The sequence below is a fragment of the Pieris brassicae genome, chromosome 9 (genome assembly GCF_905147105.1).
Source record: "Pieris brassicae chromosome 9, ilPieBrab1.1, whole genome shotgun sequence".
In the NCBI taxonomy this organism is placed as follows: Eukaryota; Metazoa; Arthropoda; class Insecta; order Lepidoptera; family Pieridae; genus Pieris; species Pieris brassicae.
This window is the reverse complement of record NC_059673.1, coordinates 8,693,808-8,712,833: the sequence shown is the minus strand read 5'-3', so window position 1 is coordinate 8,712,833 and position 19,026 is coordinate 8,693,808. Positions and strand designations below refer to the sequence as shown.

The 19,026-nt window shown below is 31.7% G+C and overlaps 1 protein-coding gene across 4 annotated transcripts in view; it reads left to right on the top strand.

Moving 5' to 3' along the window:
* LOC123714105 (uncharacterized MFS-type transporter C09D4.1) overlaps positions 1 to 19,026 on the top strand; it is a 32,385-nt gene that overhangs the window by 7,218 nt on the left and 6,141 nt on the right. For 3 of the 4 annotated variants that reach the window (XM_045668235.1, XM_045668236.1, XM_045668234.1), the window contains one exon: positions 14,754 to 14,978. In XM_045668235.1, coding sequence (XP_045524191.1) covers positions 14,754 to 14,978 — 225 coding nt within the window. Of the gene's footprint in view, positions 1 to 5,068; positions 5,614 to 14,753; positions 14,979 to 19,026 lie in introns of those variants that run through there. The other variant, XM_045668237.1, reaches the window with a different exon arrangement.

Below are 19,026 nucleotides of genomic sequence, written 5' to 3'. Positions count from 1 at the left end.
GCAAGTCTCTTGGGGTGATCGTATTCGCCGCGTCGCGCCATTTAATAAGATTTGTCCCAACTTCCCTGTGCATAACATATCCTGTTGATAACGTGAGACCTTTTCTTCAGCTTTTTTGAAGTAAAATCAAAAATGCCAATGAAATCTTTCTAGAACTGTTCTGTATTCTGTCTGTACATTAGTACTACATTTAATAATAATAATTTAGCAAGACAAATGAATGCGATAAGGCCAGTTTCTTTTGAGTAATCATCGAACACTTTACTATATTTTTTATCGGTTTACTACATTTTGATAAGTAATACTCGAAATGTATTAGCGGAATTTGTTGTCGCTATGCGAGATGACTCGAAAATATATTTTTATACGATAACTTTTAATAAAAACTCCTCTTAAAGATATACTAAGATAATATCTTATATTACTAGGATCTGGTGCTGGAAGTGTAGTATTAGTTCCTGAGTAGTAACAACTGTTTGAGGTTGAAATCTTTACACTGCAGATTTACATTTGATAAATTAACAAATGTTACAGGAATCAGGGACAGGACTGTATCTTTGCGATTCCTCAATTAAACACAGGCACTATCGTTCGTTTGTTTAACCGTCTGGTTTAGTCTTACTATATAGAATTTCGTGTAAATTTTACATGTGTATTTTATCATCTATTAAATGCTGATTTCAAATTATGTCGATTGTGTACAGATAAGTAGTAAGCCTGTTAAAGAGATTAGGTTGTAATGATATTTATCTTATACGTTGATAAACAAGATTGAGTTGCATGTGAACAGACAGTGAAGTTTCATTGAACTTTAGATTTTAGAATAGACCTGCCGCACAATTATATTTATGTTGCTTTGAGGAGGATTTCTGGAGTTCTAATTTTGGAATAAATGGAATGAATTGTTAATAAGAGGCTTGAAGTTCGTTTATAGATTGTACTTTAACACTTTTTCTGACGTCTAAATTAGGCTTCTATTACTACCTATATATGCAGTTTTTCTTAGAGTAGGTACAATTAATAATATCTGTGATTCTTTTTTACATATAAAAAAACACTTCGAAATGAAAATTACGAATAAACTTATCAATAAATATTTTACAACTTTGAACGGCTGACAAGATAAAATTTGATCAATAAAAGGCGTTTGACGTACATTAGCAGTGTAAAAAGATTACCGCTTGATAACTTCACATTTATAACTCCTTGCAGAAAAATTTGAGCAGAAAGCATGGAGTAGTAATTGCTGAGGAAAAGTAATTAGCATGTATTTTTCATCCGTACAATACATTAAATTAGACGCAAGAAACATGATTTTGAGACAGCCAAAATAGTTATGAGGGATGATGATCTCAATCTTTTGCCCATTCTGATGATTATGATAATAATTCAACTGATTGCAGCCAAAATTAAAGACTCTTTGAAAGAATTAATGTTATTTCAATCGTAAAAAAATAGATTTTTAAGTTCCGGTTGGTTGCTAAAAAGTTATTAATATTTTTAAATTAAGCTAGTTTAATAATCTTTCTTTAATAAGATATACATGCGAATTACAGTTTAGTCATAAGTGACTGAAGTGCTTTATGTAAAATCTTAGTGCAAAACGAAATACAAATAATAAACAGACATTAATCATCCGTAAGAAGTGGTAAAAGAATTATCTTTTATACTAAATTGTATAAATACGTAAGTGGTATTGAAAATTTTTTTGTTGAATACCACTTACATATGGGTATCGACTAAGTGTTAAGCGGCCCAAGTTCAAATGAACCAACTTGCACCAATATAAACATTAAATAGCTTATTTGGTACTACAAAACAAAGATTGTAAGACAAATTTGTTAAAAGTTACATTTAGTGAAATAGTAAAATAAATTTAGAGACTACTTTCTTAAATTCGTTGATATATTTATATTTATTCGGATAGAGAACACTGATGTACTATGGAAGAAATTCATCAAATGTTATTGAATTTACAGCAAGGCATATTAAACAACAAAAACCAGATAGATTAGACATGAAAGAGGATTCAAAAAACACAATAATCACAACATTCACGAGAAATTTGCAAACCTTGAATTAGAAAATGAGAGATTAGAAAAAACAATTGTTGAAGAAAAAGTCAAATTAAATAATTTAAAAAGGCATTCACGCCGAAAGAACCTAGTTAATTAAAATGTGTATACTTAAATGCTCGAAGTATTGTATGAAATGATTGATGAACTTAAATGTATCCTGAACTGATTTACAAATATGATTAACCATTATTGTAATTACACAAAAATTAGTCAAGAGTGAAGAACAAGCAAAAATATTTATTTTACCTGGTTATATACATCACTATAACTTTAGAAGAAAAAAAATAATACGAAACGGCTGCGCGCAGCGGGTAGAGACTGAGTCTCCCCGCGCGCCTGCAGCCCTCACCAAGGGCTATATGCCCGCCCCCTTACCGCCCTGTATCAGCAGGGCGCGAACATAGACACCACCTGAAGGGGGCATACGCCCCGAACAGGGCAAAACACCCCCCTCGCGAGGGAGGGTGTAGCATTAACTACGAGCAATACAGGTGGTGGAATGTTAAATTTTATTTTTATTTATCAAAATCTATTTTAGATTATAATTAAAATTAATATTTAAAAACATTAACGACAACAACATTCGAAAAATCAAAATTATAAATCCACCTGATTGGGTAAATAAAAATATAATTAAAGCCATTAACGATCGAAACATTTTATGGGATCAATATAAATCCTAACGAAAACAAATATAGAAATATTGTTTCAATGCGCACAAATATTTCGACGAATGAATATAAATGTCAAAATTCTCATTGCTTTATCTTGAAATACCTTTTTGTATGTAAGATTTTTTTGTTAATATTTTGTGGTTTACTAGATAAACTTATAAAAGAATAAGTATATTGGTTTCAAAGAATCGATGTCGTATATACGGACAACTATACATATACCTTTGTACTACGATTTTAAAAGCGTGCCAATCGACGCGAGCGCTAGTCATGTCGAACGTAACGTCATTTACGGGGGTTTCCCTAATAGAACGCACTATTATAATACAGTTAAGTCGTGTATTTTATTGTTATTTTGCATTAATAATATCACTATATTACTGTGAAACATGAGTAACAATAGATCAAAGTTATTAGCGGATATTACTAACTCTAACAATACTACTATATTCGTTTCTGAATCGTTTCAGTAAGGCAATACGTATAATGATATCATCAATGAACAGTTGAAAAACCGAAAATGGATCAATGTGACTTATATCACTCAACGAAAAACCCTACCTTACCATTGGATAGTGAGAAATTAAAATATCAGTTACATTTCGATGACAAAACCTAGCCAGAGAGATGGAAAACGTTGATAAAATGGAAGCTCATTCAAATTCATTGAAAATTATTACAGCAATGTTTAATTTTCATAAAACTAATAGCACCCCACATGTTAACATCAGTTTTACCAATCTAAAACACAATTGTTTTTATTATTTTTAGTGCTGGAATAAAAGAACTGTTTGTTACATATGGGACGCAACCATCGTTTGTTTTCTGAAGTAGCAAGTTGTTTGTTTTCTTTTGTAAAAAAAGGATGAAGCTGGTGTCAAAGATTTTAAATTCTGGCCAGACAAGTGCGCAGACCAGAATCGCAATCGTATTGTAAACAACAAACCTAAGATAGACTTGTGCCATCGTTTCTTTGAAAAGGGTCATAATCAAAACGAGGCAGATAGAAAGATCAGTAAAAAACAAAAACGCTGCTTCGTTACGCTAAATATAATGTCCCAACCTATACAGTAGTAGAAGTGGATCAAGATTTAATTTTAGATTTCAAGGAATGGCTATATAGTGGCTTAAATATACGAACTCTAAGAAAATAATTAGGAATGGAAACAATAGATGTTACAATTCAAGGGCGCTGTCCTGACGTTTTAGAATTTAAATATGATTATTTTGAAAATAGAAAACTTATCTGTCACTACAATTTCAAATACACAAGAGTAAGAAAAGAGGAAAGAGAAAGAGACCATACTAGAGAAGTTATACAAACAGCCAGTTGCGATAACTGAAGTAAGGACTTGATTACTTTGTTTGACAATGATAATACCACAAAAGAATCATGATTTTTATAAAAACCTTAAACTTACTGAGGAAGTCCAGATTTTTAAAATATTATAATTGTTTAGATTTTTATATAATATCTTTTTAGAATAGTTGATTGTAAAGCATTAAATGCAGCGTTATTTTCTATTTTAAGTACCTTAAGTATTTCATTGTGTCTGTTTAAAAAATTAGATAAGATGATAATTGAAAACTAAACATTCTATAGTTTAAAATGTTATTTTATTAATAAAATATCATGCTGATTATTATTTTACTTCGGTAAATATTGTTATTTACATCCCCCTAAAGCAGTCCTACTCTAATAGAAAATAACAACTAACTAATAGCTTATTTTTAAATAGTTTCAAAACGATGTACATTACTGACCTCTAAAATTTATAACATTTCCTAAGACATTTATGGTAATCAAATGACTTGAAAGGCAGTTTCAAATTTAATTTCTAGAGATGATTAGTATTTTAGATAAGGATTAATATCATGATAACAAAAACAGCTTATTTCTTCTATTATGGTACTGGAACACCTGGATTTATTATTATAAACAATGTGGGAAATAAAAACTTTACACAACAACAAAATTCAAGCGTTTATACTATAGCTTCCTGTTCTTATCATAAATAAATTATTACTACGGGAATCAAACACACACTCAACTTATAATTTTACTTGAAATCTTATAAGAAAATAACGATTTGTTATTGAAGCAATAATATAAGAGTTATTTATGTCCCATAAAAAATATATTTAATTCATTTGGTGTTATTGATAAAATGTTTTATTGTAGATTAAACATACGTGCAATAATAATGCATTTGTATAACATTACACGATAATAAGAACAATACAAAACGTTTATAAATACAAAATAAATGCGTTACGCTATAAAACCAGTCATAAAAAAACCTTTACAAAGTATGCACTCGTTATGGTCATTCGGATTTAGGCACACAAATTACACTAGGCTTAAATCATCGTGAAGGTCAGAGGGTGGAAAACTCGACTCGGAGAAAAATAGAAAATGCAGTCGAACACAGGCGGTCGCGCGGAACACTTGTCTACGCCGCCTTAAAATTGCGCGCGAATTGACAATAATAAATAAATGTCATAGACAAATAGTTTTATTTAAAGTGCCATATAACGACAATAAATTAGATATAATGGATGCGAAGAGCTTGGAGGTTTCCGGGAGCGTTATGGATGGGGTGACTGAGAAAGGGGATTTAGAATCGCCTAAGAAAATACCGACTGAGTATCGCGTATATCCAATCCGATGGCTGGTTCTCTTTATATTTGTGATGTACTCTGCTAGTAACTCCATGCAGTGGATACAGTACAGCATCATACAGGACACGGTGGTTAAATATTATGATGTTACGAGTATCACCGTGTACTGGACGTCAATGGTCTATATGATCACCTACATCCCATTTATATTTCCTGCGAGTTATCTACTGGATAAAGTTGTAAGTGAACTATTATGATAAATACTCTTCAACAAGGGAAAAAGGTTGCATAAATGAACGTAATGAAAAATGGGTATTTTTTCGTTACAAGACAATTTTTTAACAAGGTTATATTAAAATAATATAATTTTTTGTTGCTGTGTTTTATTGTTTGAACACGCACATAAATTGACTGCTGATTTCAATTAAAAACTTTTTGTTTTCATGTATAACCATTAAAAGATAAAACTAGTAATTAATAATTTCTTCGCTACTATTTAAGACAAAGTTTATGATTCACACGTAATAATTATATTACTGAAATAATAAGTGGAACATTATCAAGAAGTTAATTTATGAATCAACTTTTAGTATACGTTGGCTATGAGTCAACAGCCTCCAAACACAGCTTTAATTACGATATCTAAGATAATATACAGCGATGTTAAAATTGCATCAAAACCTAAAAATTAAAACCAGTTTGAGAGATAAAACAACATTTTTGAAGCGTAGTTTGCGAGGTCTTTTGACGAACAAATTAAGTATGGGTTTATTGAGTTCCGCATCCGAAGAAGGAAACTGCGTAAATAATTTTAAAAAATACCTAAACATTCAAAGAATAGATTTAACGCCTAAAATAAGTAACTTATAATTCCAATAAAAAAAATTTTCATTAACAAATTATTTTATTTATTGTTATCGTTTGAAGTAGTAGTTATAAAATCAATTATCATCAATACGTGTATCTTTGAAAATTTAGATTTGCTGCGAGTTTTTAAATCAAATGCGTAGAACGGACAACAAGAACTGGCAACTCTCTGTTATTTGTTTTAACCTTCATCCTAATGCAATATTAAAAAAAGATATATTCGCGAAATGAAGTTTCAAATTTTATAATTAGAAATTGTTAATAAAATTACCGTGAATTTTTAACAAACTCATCAGGAAAACAATTTAACTAAACACTCAATCACAGTTTTCTCGATTTTTATCCCCTTAGTAAGTACGGTTTGGAATAATGCGATGAAGTCAGTATGTTAATTTGTATGTATTATATTGTGTTAGCCTTATGTTGTAATGTTGCTTACATTGACCGTCGTACATGACCATAATATTTTTATTTATAGACTCTGTCTTGTAACAATAATAAATAAACATTTTCAAACTCTACTGCTGTTATTTCCCGTGCCTCCAGAAAGGCAAGCTGTTGTAAAGACTCACTCCGAAATAAGTTAAATTTTTGCACGGTTCTGATTTTAGGTAGATGTACATGATAAGTGTTATACCAGCTATGTGTGAGATTAAAGCTAAATTTAATGCTTGTGTGTTTTTTCAAGCTAAAATTTTGAATGTTGTGTATTTGTACTTATTGCTCATTAATTTAGGATCAATTTAAAAATTTGTTAGTGGGTTTTTGCACTTCTTGCCTATCTTATGTAATTTAATACTTTCTTTACTCACAGTGGTTGCCTGGAAGAGATTGCTCGAAAGCGATAAGGCCGCCAGTTGCCTTCCTTTTGATTTAATTATTTTTAATTTTATTTTTATTTTAATGTAACGAAGTGGTAATAATTAGGGAATGTGTAAATTATAAGGATATTTAGATTGACGCTAGTAAAGAAGCTGAACGAACTATAATACGAACCCCCTTTCAATCAGGCGGCATTGGTAGTGGCTTCGACTCTCATCCCGGAAGTCGCTGGTTTACCTTCGACTGAGCACCAATGGATTTTTGTCTATGTACGCACCTAACAGTCGTAGGATTTTTTCAGGACGAAATCTAAATATCGATGAAAAGTGTCAGGCACAAGGTCGATTACCTACTAGTATATGCAATAAAAGTGGTCTTAGAAACGGATTCAATCTGAGGCCAAGACCCGTACATGGTTGAAGCGCCACTATATTATTTATTATTCACCTGTCAATATTACAGCTAACTCGTTCATATGAAATTAAATATTGAAAGTAATTAGTCGTCTTGGGTCTTAAAGGGATTCAAACATGCGGGGGTTTTAGTTTGTGATAAAATTGACTCTGTATGACACTGAGCATTATTTGTCCGCATCTTTTGCTATATTGGTAAGGTATAATATTATGTGTGAATAATAGCGATTTTTTTTATTAAATCTCGAAACAGTGCATAGGAAAAACATCGAAAAGCTATTAGTTTAATGGCAGTGACAGAGTGCAGGCAGATTCCGTTTTTCAGTTGAAACAGAAAATCACTGAATCAGGCGGATATTTTGTCATCAATGGACACTAAACTGCTCTTTGTTACTAGAACTATTTTATAAACTGAAAAGGTTACGTATGATAGGTTAACTGTTCTCTGACGTTAAAAGTAGCTAGAGCACAGTTTATTTCATTCTAAGCGGTAAGACATGTTTTTTACTTGTAGATAACTGGTAAAAAAAACTGAATGTCCAGTACATTGGATAACGGAAATTGAATATTTGCTACTACCTATTATGTGAAATAATACTTATATAAATAGCCCAAGTAAAACACTTTCAACGAACAAAATCGTAATTAGTTAATATTTTGCGTACTATCATTTTTATAATTAACATTAATTAATCTTTAAGGTTTTGTAATATGTAAAATAAAATTATCTTCATTAATTAAGACTGCCCTTCGTCATCATGGCATGCGATCCCATGCGATTCTCGGGTATGCTAATGTTAGTGTAATATTTTACGGAAAAGAAGATAATGTATAAGGATGTTCGCAAACTGGACCGTGTACGGGTTGAACGTAAATCATTTCTGCCATTGCCGCGAAATAAATGGGTGACGTGAAGTGGAAATTCAATTCGATATTTGGTTGCCTGGAAGAGATCGCTCGAAAGTGATAAGGCCGCCAGTTGCCCTCCATTTCATTGTATTATGTGACCTGTATTATATTTTTGTATGCAACAAAGTGTTAATAAAATAATTATAACTAACTTCACAGCAATAGATAGATAGAATAGACGACATAATTTCAATAATAAATGATAATATTAAATAAATAGCCTTCAGTGTAGCTATAGTGGTAGTTCTGATTCAATTATAATGATTTATTACCAAAACAGCATAAAATAACAGTTTCACATGTCTTTGAGCTACACTAATTTGATGTTTTATATTTGAAAAAAAAAACCTTATTTTTATCGATATCCATATATATATATATATAAAACCTTCAATAGCTATTTGTACTTTATATATAATTGTGGGGGTAAATTTATCCGCTACGTGTGCCGCTGGGATAATCTTCAATGTTAGTCACAGTATAGAGCATTCATATTGTGGTGTGCGGCTTGCAAAAATTAGTTGCGAATGTGACCTTATTCGATGTGAATGAATAATTTGTAAGTTACAGTTTTTTGGAATATTAGATGATTAATTATTTTTATTTGTTTTAGCGAGTTTTGCCGCGTAGACGATAGTTTGCCATGAGTTTAAAGTCAAGTAAAGTATATGAGTTAAATATTTTTGTTTTCAGTATTTCTTATTCCAGAACGGTAACGATTTAACGTTAATTGTATCAATTTTAAAATCAAATACACCCAATGATTTATTACTAGTATAAAAAAGTTTGATTTAAAAAACTATCACTCTAGTCGTATATAAAAGATATTTTTCGTCTAAATTTGGCCCTATATTGTTAGTAATGTACCATATACATTGAATTAGTAATTATAAATAAAATGAATGAAATAGGAAATTAATTATACATTTCATTACTCATACAAATGAGATTCATAAAAGTCATTAGTAAACGCCTATAAACGTTCGTAAATTGATATTAATAAGTGATGTTTGATTAGCACTGCCTTGTAACGATAGTTCCGACTTCTGAATACTTTAATTCGAACCAACTTCAAACTCTTGAAATCTGGTACAGCGCTTGTTGGTACCATGGCTGAAAACGGAGCTTATTGATTTAAAACGCTATACGATTTTACTGTAAATTAATTACTCTTAAAGTACAGTATGTATAACTGGCCCATTTAAAATATTGGAACGTCAAAAAGTCAATTTGGGAACGAAGCAAGTGTACTTCAAACCGCAAACTACACATGTTTATTTTCTGACAGAAAAACGACACGTAGCAACGCTCGAGTGCGCAAAACAATGCCTAAGAATGATACCTTGGTATTTTTAATACTCTCTTGTGAAAATATTGTGGTATATCAATTGGTCGCGCGATGGGAAACTGCTTCCGTTTGAAAGATATCTGTTACTGCTATTTGCTTTTTAGGGATAATATGATTGAGAGGAAAAATAATTAAGATATTATAGAAATACACTGCCAAACAGTGAGTAGCAAATATAGATAGAAAGTGCCAAACGATTATTTCGAAGTTATTTTAGGAACTTTTAAGACATGTTTTTTCATGCCTCCACTATCTAAATAATTCCCTAACCAATTCGAATTATTGTCCTTCATGCAAGTAGTGTACCAGTTCTTAAAAGCCGGACACCGTATCCGCGAATTTATTTTCTCCAGTTCAAACAATTTGTATGACTCAAAACTTGGCGATTAAACAGAGTGGCGGAAAGTTTCTTGCCAGTTCTTCTTGCCGTTCTTGCTCTACGCAGAGCAAATACTGTTTATGAGGATTTTTACGCTTCAAATATTAATAAATTACCCCAAAAAAAATGTCGACGGCGTGTGTCAGGCACAGCAGGCTGACCTAATTGCCTATTCAATTCACAAACGATCATGAAACAGGTACAGAAATCTGAGGCCCAGACCTAAAAAAGGTTGTAGCGCTATTGGTTTATTTATTTATATATCAAAATAAAAATGTGTCTAACTTAACCCGAGTAAATCTCAACAATGAGTCAACTAATAAATGTGACGATCGGCTGAGAAAAAAATATTTGGGATCACCCTCAGCTAAAATTATTAAATCGAAATTATGTATTTCGAACACTACCGGTTTATAACTGGATTTTGTTTTATGAAGTTTTATCTTTATCTCCTACTAGTACGAAGTCTGGGTTTGTATCGTGTTTGTTACAATGGGTACAAGGGGAAAAGTCAGAGTCGAATCTACGCCAACTGCAATACATTTTTGACTGTGAGAGTTATAGTTTGAAAACTTGCCCTAATGGTATCATTCATACTTCGCGTTGAATCTCACTTCATAAGACCAGTAACCACGGTAACAAATACAATAATTCATCCACGTTTTATAGTAAGGCCGTAGACTAGTCAGATAAAGAAACTGGAGTGCATAGAATTGCTTTTTACAACAACAATAAATGACAATACACAATAGTGATCCGGTTGATTTGTTTTGACGTTTAGTTAAAGATTTGAAAATGACGTTATATTTAAATATTATTTATTTATAAAAACGTCGTAACAACCGCAATAACGGGACAATACTGAAACATAGTACTATTAAGGTAAATGGAGGGCAACTGGCGGCCTTATCGATTTCGAGCGTAGCTTAAAAGGCCGGCAACTTACTAGCGAGCCCTATGGCATTTAGAGTGTCCATGGGTGGCGGTGGTATCACTTAACATCAGGTGAGTCACCTGCCCGTTTGCCCCCTGCCCAAAAAAAATAAAGGTAGCAAGAAATAGCGCAAAAATACGTATAAGACGTATAGTCATTTAGACAAAACTAATAGAAAAAAAGACAATAAAAAAGGACAAATAAAAGATAATACCAATTATACCTATCTTGTAACTATTTATGATAAACTAGTGTTCAGTCTCAGGTACGGCTGGATATTATAGTAAATGTTATAGTTAAACAAGATATCAGGGATTTTTGAAGTGAAACTTCTTTATCGGCGTTGGAAAGAAATTTACAGTCACATTTTTCGGTTACGCGTCACATGTTTCTGTTACGTTATCTGTTTCTTGTCCCTACCACGGTTAATTCGAAGAGACTCGAAGCCATTAATAACAAAAATATATAATAACAATAACAATGATAGTAATAAATATATTACAATTAATGAAATTCTGTAATAATCTTAGTAGTAATAAGATAAAATGAAATAATTGTATTATTTGAATTCATGTCTATGATAATAAAAGCATTTTGTTAAACTTTATCTAATTGAACTTTATTTAACCAATTTCTGTAAAGTTGCATATAGTAGATCATTTTTCGAAAAATAAGGTCATAAAGAAGTTTCACTTCTTAGGTGTGTACACTAGTACAGGCACACATTTTTTTTAAAGATATTGATATCTGCTATTTAACTGTAGTACCTACTTTGCTCTATTGTTCTTGTGTTTAGCAGCGTACGCGATATAGGTATTTTTATCGGTATTATTTACATTCTTGAAGTTTTCATACGGTATCCGAACTTTTTTGAAATTGTACCATGGTCTATTCATCAGAGTTTCTGTAGGATTTCAATGGTGAAAATGATTTTTAAATTGATCCAGTAATTTTGGAGTCGTTTCGATGCAAACAAACAATCTCCTCATTATAAAAGAATTTATTGAAGACCGGAAATCACGGAATGGACATTTTCAGTAAAAATATTGCAGTAATTTCAATCCTATATCACTTTCTATTATTGCAACTTTATCTGTAATGGTATCTAGGAGCTATCCAACTTGAATATCCTCAGATTTCTACATCTGCTGCCCATTGGCTCTGCAGCTGAGATGACTTTAGGGATGAGATTCGCACGTTTAGCCGTTAATTTACGAATTTATACACAATAAAAAGCAATTTAATTTGTTTCAAATCAATTAATTAGGAAATTTAATAAATGAAATATTTTTACAAAATCAGAAAAAAATATGTAAAGTCTCATTAGACCTCGAGTATATACGTTATAATAACAATGTTATTTAAACAAGTGATTATTTTCCTTATCCTATTAAAAGATTATTTTAACGCAAGTGTGTTTGTTATTTAAAGAGATTACTTTAAAGTAAATTTAGTTCGTGTATATTGCTAGTTAGATTAGTACTACACGTTGAGAGACTTTACTAAATAATTAGACGAGTAGGTGATATAACTTCGTACTAACTGTATTTAAAAATAAACCAGTAGCGCAACAACCTGTTGGGCCTCAGATTCCTGAGTCCGTTTTGTGATCATTTTTGCTAATAGTGATCTGTCTGGGCCTGACACACGACGTTAACTTTTTTGAGGCATGTTTGAGTGTTAAAGTCGCACATAGAGCGAATGTCCTTTGGTGATAGCCGGGGTTCGAACAAACGATCGGATGAACGTTGCACGCTAAAACCTTTAGGCGGGACTAATGTGACTGAACCCCAGGAGTCGATAGGAAGGTTGATATAAAACTGACAAGCTGACCTTGTACAAATACTATTCGCGTGACGATAATACAAAATTACAGACTATTGTTATTTTTATTATGTAGGATGATTTAGGAAATAGCTCCGTATTGGCCTTGATTGCAACTATTATTTCCTATACATTTCGCACTTGTACATCCTCGCTTAAAAACCTTTTTGATACTAAAAAAACTACGAGGCTTTTTTGTACTTCATAAATAATCCTTTAGCTACGTGGCATCTTCTTTTAGAAAGAAAGAAAAAGTAATTATTTTATTAAATAATAATAATTTAACCGGCCTTACTTAAATAGGCCGAACTGAGCTTTAATTACAAACTAACTGTTCTAAAAGTTGTATCTAAAAGAAGTACCAGCGCTGTGGAACACGTCTGCTACCATAATGCTGGGCCATATGGTTACTGCCACAACACACACACGTAAAATGTGTTTTTCCTTTTTTTTCTTTCCATATTTTTTGTTGATTATTATTATTTTTATTTTGTGTTTGTTGTAAATTAGATGTCACTACCAATATAATTTTCAGTGGGCCACACCACTTAATTATACACAAATGCACTTTGCGTGTTTACTTTTTATAGGCTCATGCTTACGTAGTCTATAGATTAATAAGCTTTCTGAATCTTGAGATTTGAAACTCAAAATATTTCCAATTTTATCCAGAACTTTTCCTTTATAGACGTTATGAAATGAGTTTGAAGTCGCTTACTATATACAAACCGAAGCTTGTGAAAGGATTTTTAAATTATATAAGTTTGCTGTATGCTTAGTCCTGTAGGTCTCAAACAATGCATGGTTATTTAATAAGAAAATAGGTATTCCTTGAAACCTGTGTTTTCAATTTCTGTGATAATCGTAATCCAGTATGCTTTATAGCATAGCAGAGTGCTGTAGCATTTAAGAAGATGCAAAACCTAGACAATTTGATATTAATAATAGCTGGCCCGGCGAACTTCGTACCGCCTAACAGTCAATGAATGTTAATACAGATTCGCTCAATGGTTTTATGAAAGTAATACAAAATAAATATCACTACTATCACCGAATTGCAATACATGATATATGATGATTGAGATATATTTCTTAGTTTACCAACACAAAATAAATTTCTGAACGCATTCATAAATATTGGACAACCTTTTTCATTAGTGGCATACTTCTATCTTTATCCGAATATTGTAGATTATCGAATCAACACCTTTATTTAAATAGGTTTTTTGAAGTGAAACTTCTTTATCGGCGTTAGAAATAAATTTACCGTCACATTTTTCGGTTACGCGTCACATGTTTCCGTCTCGCGCCATCTTTTTCTTGTCCCTACCACGGTTGATTCGAAGAGATTCGAAGCAATTAATAACAAAAATATATAATAACAATAACAATGATAGTAATAAATATATATAATTAATGAAATTCTGTAATAATCTTAGTAATTATAAAGTAAAATGAAATAATTGTATTATTTGTATTCATGTCTATGATGATAAAAGCCTTTTGTTAAACTGTATCTAATTTTATTTTATTTAACCAATTTCTGTAAAGTTCCATATAGTAGATCATTTCAAATCGAAGAAGTTTCACTTCTTACGTGTGTACACTAGTACACCCACACATTTTTTTTTATTTTGAGGCTAGTTTTTATCGTAAATATTTGACAGTTAAAAAACAAAACATTTTGTATTGGATTTTTTTTCTTTGTTTTATTTTTTCGTAAACTTTCCTAGGTTTTTAACACTTATTCAGGCGGGAGACAATTACAACAAATTATAATCATGAATATCGGTCCTGAAAAAACCTGAATTTGTTTTATATATTAAGATTTATGATAGTCAAAGAGATTAAAGTATTATGGGTAAATAATAGAAAATTTTCAGGGTCTCCGTGTGACAACGATTATCGGTTCGCTGGGAACATGTGTGGGTGCCTGGATGAAAGTGTTCTCTGTGCCACAAGATATGTTCTGGGTTGGTTTCACAGGCCAGACGATAGTGGCCATATCACAGGTGTTCATTTTGAATGTACCACCTCGACTAGCTGCAGTTTGGTTTGGAGCCGACCAGGTTTCATCTGCTTGCAGTATAGGAGTTTTTGGAAATCAGGTAAATAGCTTTTAGTGTGTGTTTAATGCAGATAGATCATAATAATTAAATTAGCTATTAGAATTTTAACTTAGGTATCTACATAGTTATGAATTATGATTGATTAGGTGATCAGCCATTTATGCCTAACACACATTAAGCAGGTTGATATCTTTCACAGTATTATCTTTCGAGCGAGCAAGGGTAAATTGCGCACATAGAAATAAAAATACATTAGACAGTCGTCAAACGCACGGCCCGAAGGTTGAGAATTCGCACTTTACCATTAAGTGAAAAATAACTGACGAATATTTAAATTAATTTATTATAATTTCTATTCTAAAAGATTTGTATTAATACGGCTTAAGTACGGCTTTTATGACTGTTGTACAAATTATTTATTAACGATTTGCGTGAAATTAAAATAAAATTATTACAATACACTTAATGTAATATTAAAAGTCAATGTCGTAGACACAAAGATATATTTGCTTACATTTTTATAACATAAAAATATGACAAAGAATTATAATTTTTACAAAGTAAATAAACATGAGACAGTGTTTATGTTTGCCTATTATGTCACAGATTTTTTGTCCCTAAAATAACAATGTATAATGAAGAATATGAGCGTGCCTGAAGCGTGGTGATAACACCTTATACCCTCTGTAAATATACTGTTGCCGGGAATTTCCTGCTCCAACGTCAATTATGCTATTTATCGTACTTATTCTCAGTAGTACGAAAGGTATATTTATCAAAAAAATTCTACTTAGTGGATATATATCCAATCGATTAACACTTTGATTATAAATCCAACTGGTACATATATATAAAAAAATTGCATACATTCGACAGCTGTTATTTTTAATAGATTAATGCATGCTTCATAGCAATTACGACTGGTTAATTGAAAATGCAAATACAATGTTAATGACTTAATCAAAAACGTGAGATTCAAATTTATAAAATTATAAAAAGTATACAAGTTCAAAATATACGGACGTAGGTTCATTTCTTGTCGATGTCAAGTCAATAATCTATTATAATATTGGAGAAAGTTAAGGAGGTTTTACCACAAACTCCGAAGCAAAATAACAGATTTATCACTAAATAAATTCAAAGCCCTCGTAAACTTAATCAAAAACATTTTATAAATTGACGAATATTTAAATGAACCTAATCCTTGGGATTGATTTGCTCCAGTTCAAAACTTGGCGATTAAACAGAGTGACGGAAAGAAACCCTTGACTTGCGAACTGGTAGTAAATGTAAATTTAGAATTAATTTAATTATTTTTTTGACGTTCATATTGGTTTACCTATATGAATAAAGTTATTTTGACTTTGACTCACAGGAAGTTTGTAGTTCATACATTTTTCCCTCTCCCTCGGCTGTATCTAACATGCGGATTTGGATATCAAATTGAATATTTTGTCATTATCATTCGCATTTACTAAACCTTAGTACAATACTTCCCACCTCTTCATGTCACAGAGGCGGGTAGAATGGAATGTGACGAGTTACCGTCGTTTTTATTAGACAATGCTATAATAGCAGATTGAGTAACAAAATTGTGCGATTACTGGAGGATGTACTCAATTTGATACGAGGGGACTGTGATTGTGATCCACACGCGTATATTTCGTTGCTGAGGAATTATTGCGGATATATTGTTTGTGTAATGAAATTATTCTGGAATGGTTGAGCTTATTCGAATTCTGGATCCGATTTTCGATGAAAAGTTGATTTAGCTTACAAAAACGACTAATATACATAATAAACCTTTTATTCTGTATATTAGTCGTTTTTGTTTTTATTTTTTTTTACTTTAGCGCAATTTTATTCAATATATTTTGTACTATAATAGATTTGAGACTCATATTGCAAAGAAAGTAATCCATAAAATGTACATATTTCTAACCTAAAGCGACTGGAGAAAGAAAGCCAGAGGCAGAGTCAGTTGGAAAAAGCTGGAGGCCTTAACCCGTGAAGGGATTCCGATCGATGGTACTGAAGGTAGCTAGGATATAGGATAGCAAGATTAATATAATGTAAAAAATCTTTTGTCATTATTGACATATAACGGGCTTTATTATTATTAACCATTGTGATAATGTCTTAGTTAACGATATGAATATATCATAGGAATAAAATCCAATTAACTTTGTGTTAACAAATAGTAATAAATTCACTAGTAAATAAATAATTAGCTATTTTTGTTTAATTGCATGACAACATTCGAAGCCAGGACCCAAGTTTGTTTATATAGGCTTCGAGATGATCTTCATGATATTTGTGTAATGATAAACACAAAATTATATATTTATTTATAGACTTGACTAAATGTTCTATAACGCCAAGATGGGGCAGAGGGCGTCCATGATAAGTCTCCATCTCGTTCGAACTTGAGCCTCGTGATCCAAGTCCGTCCGGCTCCCTATCCCTCCTCTGTAACTGTACGATACCAGGTTTGCTCGAGACAGCCACACATTCAATCAAGTGCCTGCTTGGGGATATAATTTGAATCTTTTGGGAGTGTATGGCCTATCCATTTCCACTTGCGTCACTTGTAACATTAGTTAAATATTGAAATCATTTTCAATGTTACAGGTAGAGTGGAGAATTTCCAACGAAGTTTAGTTTTAAAAGTACTTACTGTATTTTGGTGAAATGCGGTTTCATTTTGAAGCTTTGTAATGTAAATATAAAAACAAATTATTCTCAACTTTAACAACAAAATGTGTGAAGCAGATAAATTAAATGTAATATTAGTGAAGGGCCTGTTAACATAGGCTTATTCTTAAGATTATTTATATGTGTATATTTCTATATGTGAATTTAGACTTTGCCAGTGCAATACATAAAGCCTTTGCACATATTGTGAAAAAAATGTTAGCTCTTTATTTGACCTACCTAAAAGTACGTTCGTAATAATGCATGAATCACTGCAAAACCTCTTTTTAAAAGACGGCTTTACGGATTTAAATACACGCTCAAATGCAAATTGTTTAAAAGCTTTGAAAAGCCACCCATTAGTTTGGATATTGAACTATTCCGACAAGATTATTCACGCCGTCAGCGATCTCATTGTCTCGGAGCAAATGTAGATTTCTCATATATTACCGGATTTACCCACCCACCTACAAATGACTTTTCGCTCTTGCCATTTAATGGAAATTCAATGAGGCAGAATTGAACGCGTATTATAAAGTACTTTATGGTGAGCAGAGTGATTCGGTCCACATTAGGATATGAATGAAATAGCCATTTAATATAGTCAAAAAATTGTACGTTACTAACAAAGTAATTGGGTTACAATATACAATATAGCAGTGAGATGCACGGATAAGTCACTAAACTTTCTGCTCCTCAAAATCTGCTACACCAGCCTTAAGTAAGCTTAATCTTCTTAATCTTTATTTCCGTCCCATGTGGAAACATGGGTCCGTCCATACGGCGCCCACTCTTATACTTGATTTGCTCCGTATACATTTGTGTACCGCCGTATATTCCGATAAACGAATCTAACCTTATATATAAAAAGAAATGTTATAATCAACAAGTTTGACCGACAATGTAAACTTGCGACAGTTAAATGGTAACTCGATCACAATAGTTTTCATCTCCATGATTCCAAACTATTCAATTTGCTAATTAATGAAGCATAATTATTACTCCCCGAACGTTTCAAAACCGGAACACTTATTAGCGTAAATCGCACTGAAAGGTGAATAAATGTACATTTATAATTCAATAGCTAGTGGCTTTCCGTGAAAAACATAACTATATGCACGTATACATAAATTTTCCCGGTGCTATCTTGCCTGACATAATATATAGAAACTTATGTCACTTTAAAATCGATTTTATTTAGTTTTTTAAAAAAAAAATATCTCTTGCTGTGGAATATGCTATAAGGGCTTGTCACATTACAAACTGGATTTTATTTTTTACTTATACCAATGTATTAGTGTGCCGAGCATTGGCAAGCTTTTACAAATAAATAAATAATATTACATATTTGCTTACTGTGTGTTCAGTTCAATATGCAAAATGATTGAAAATT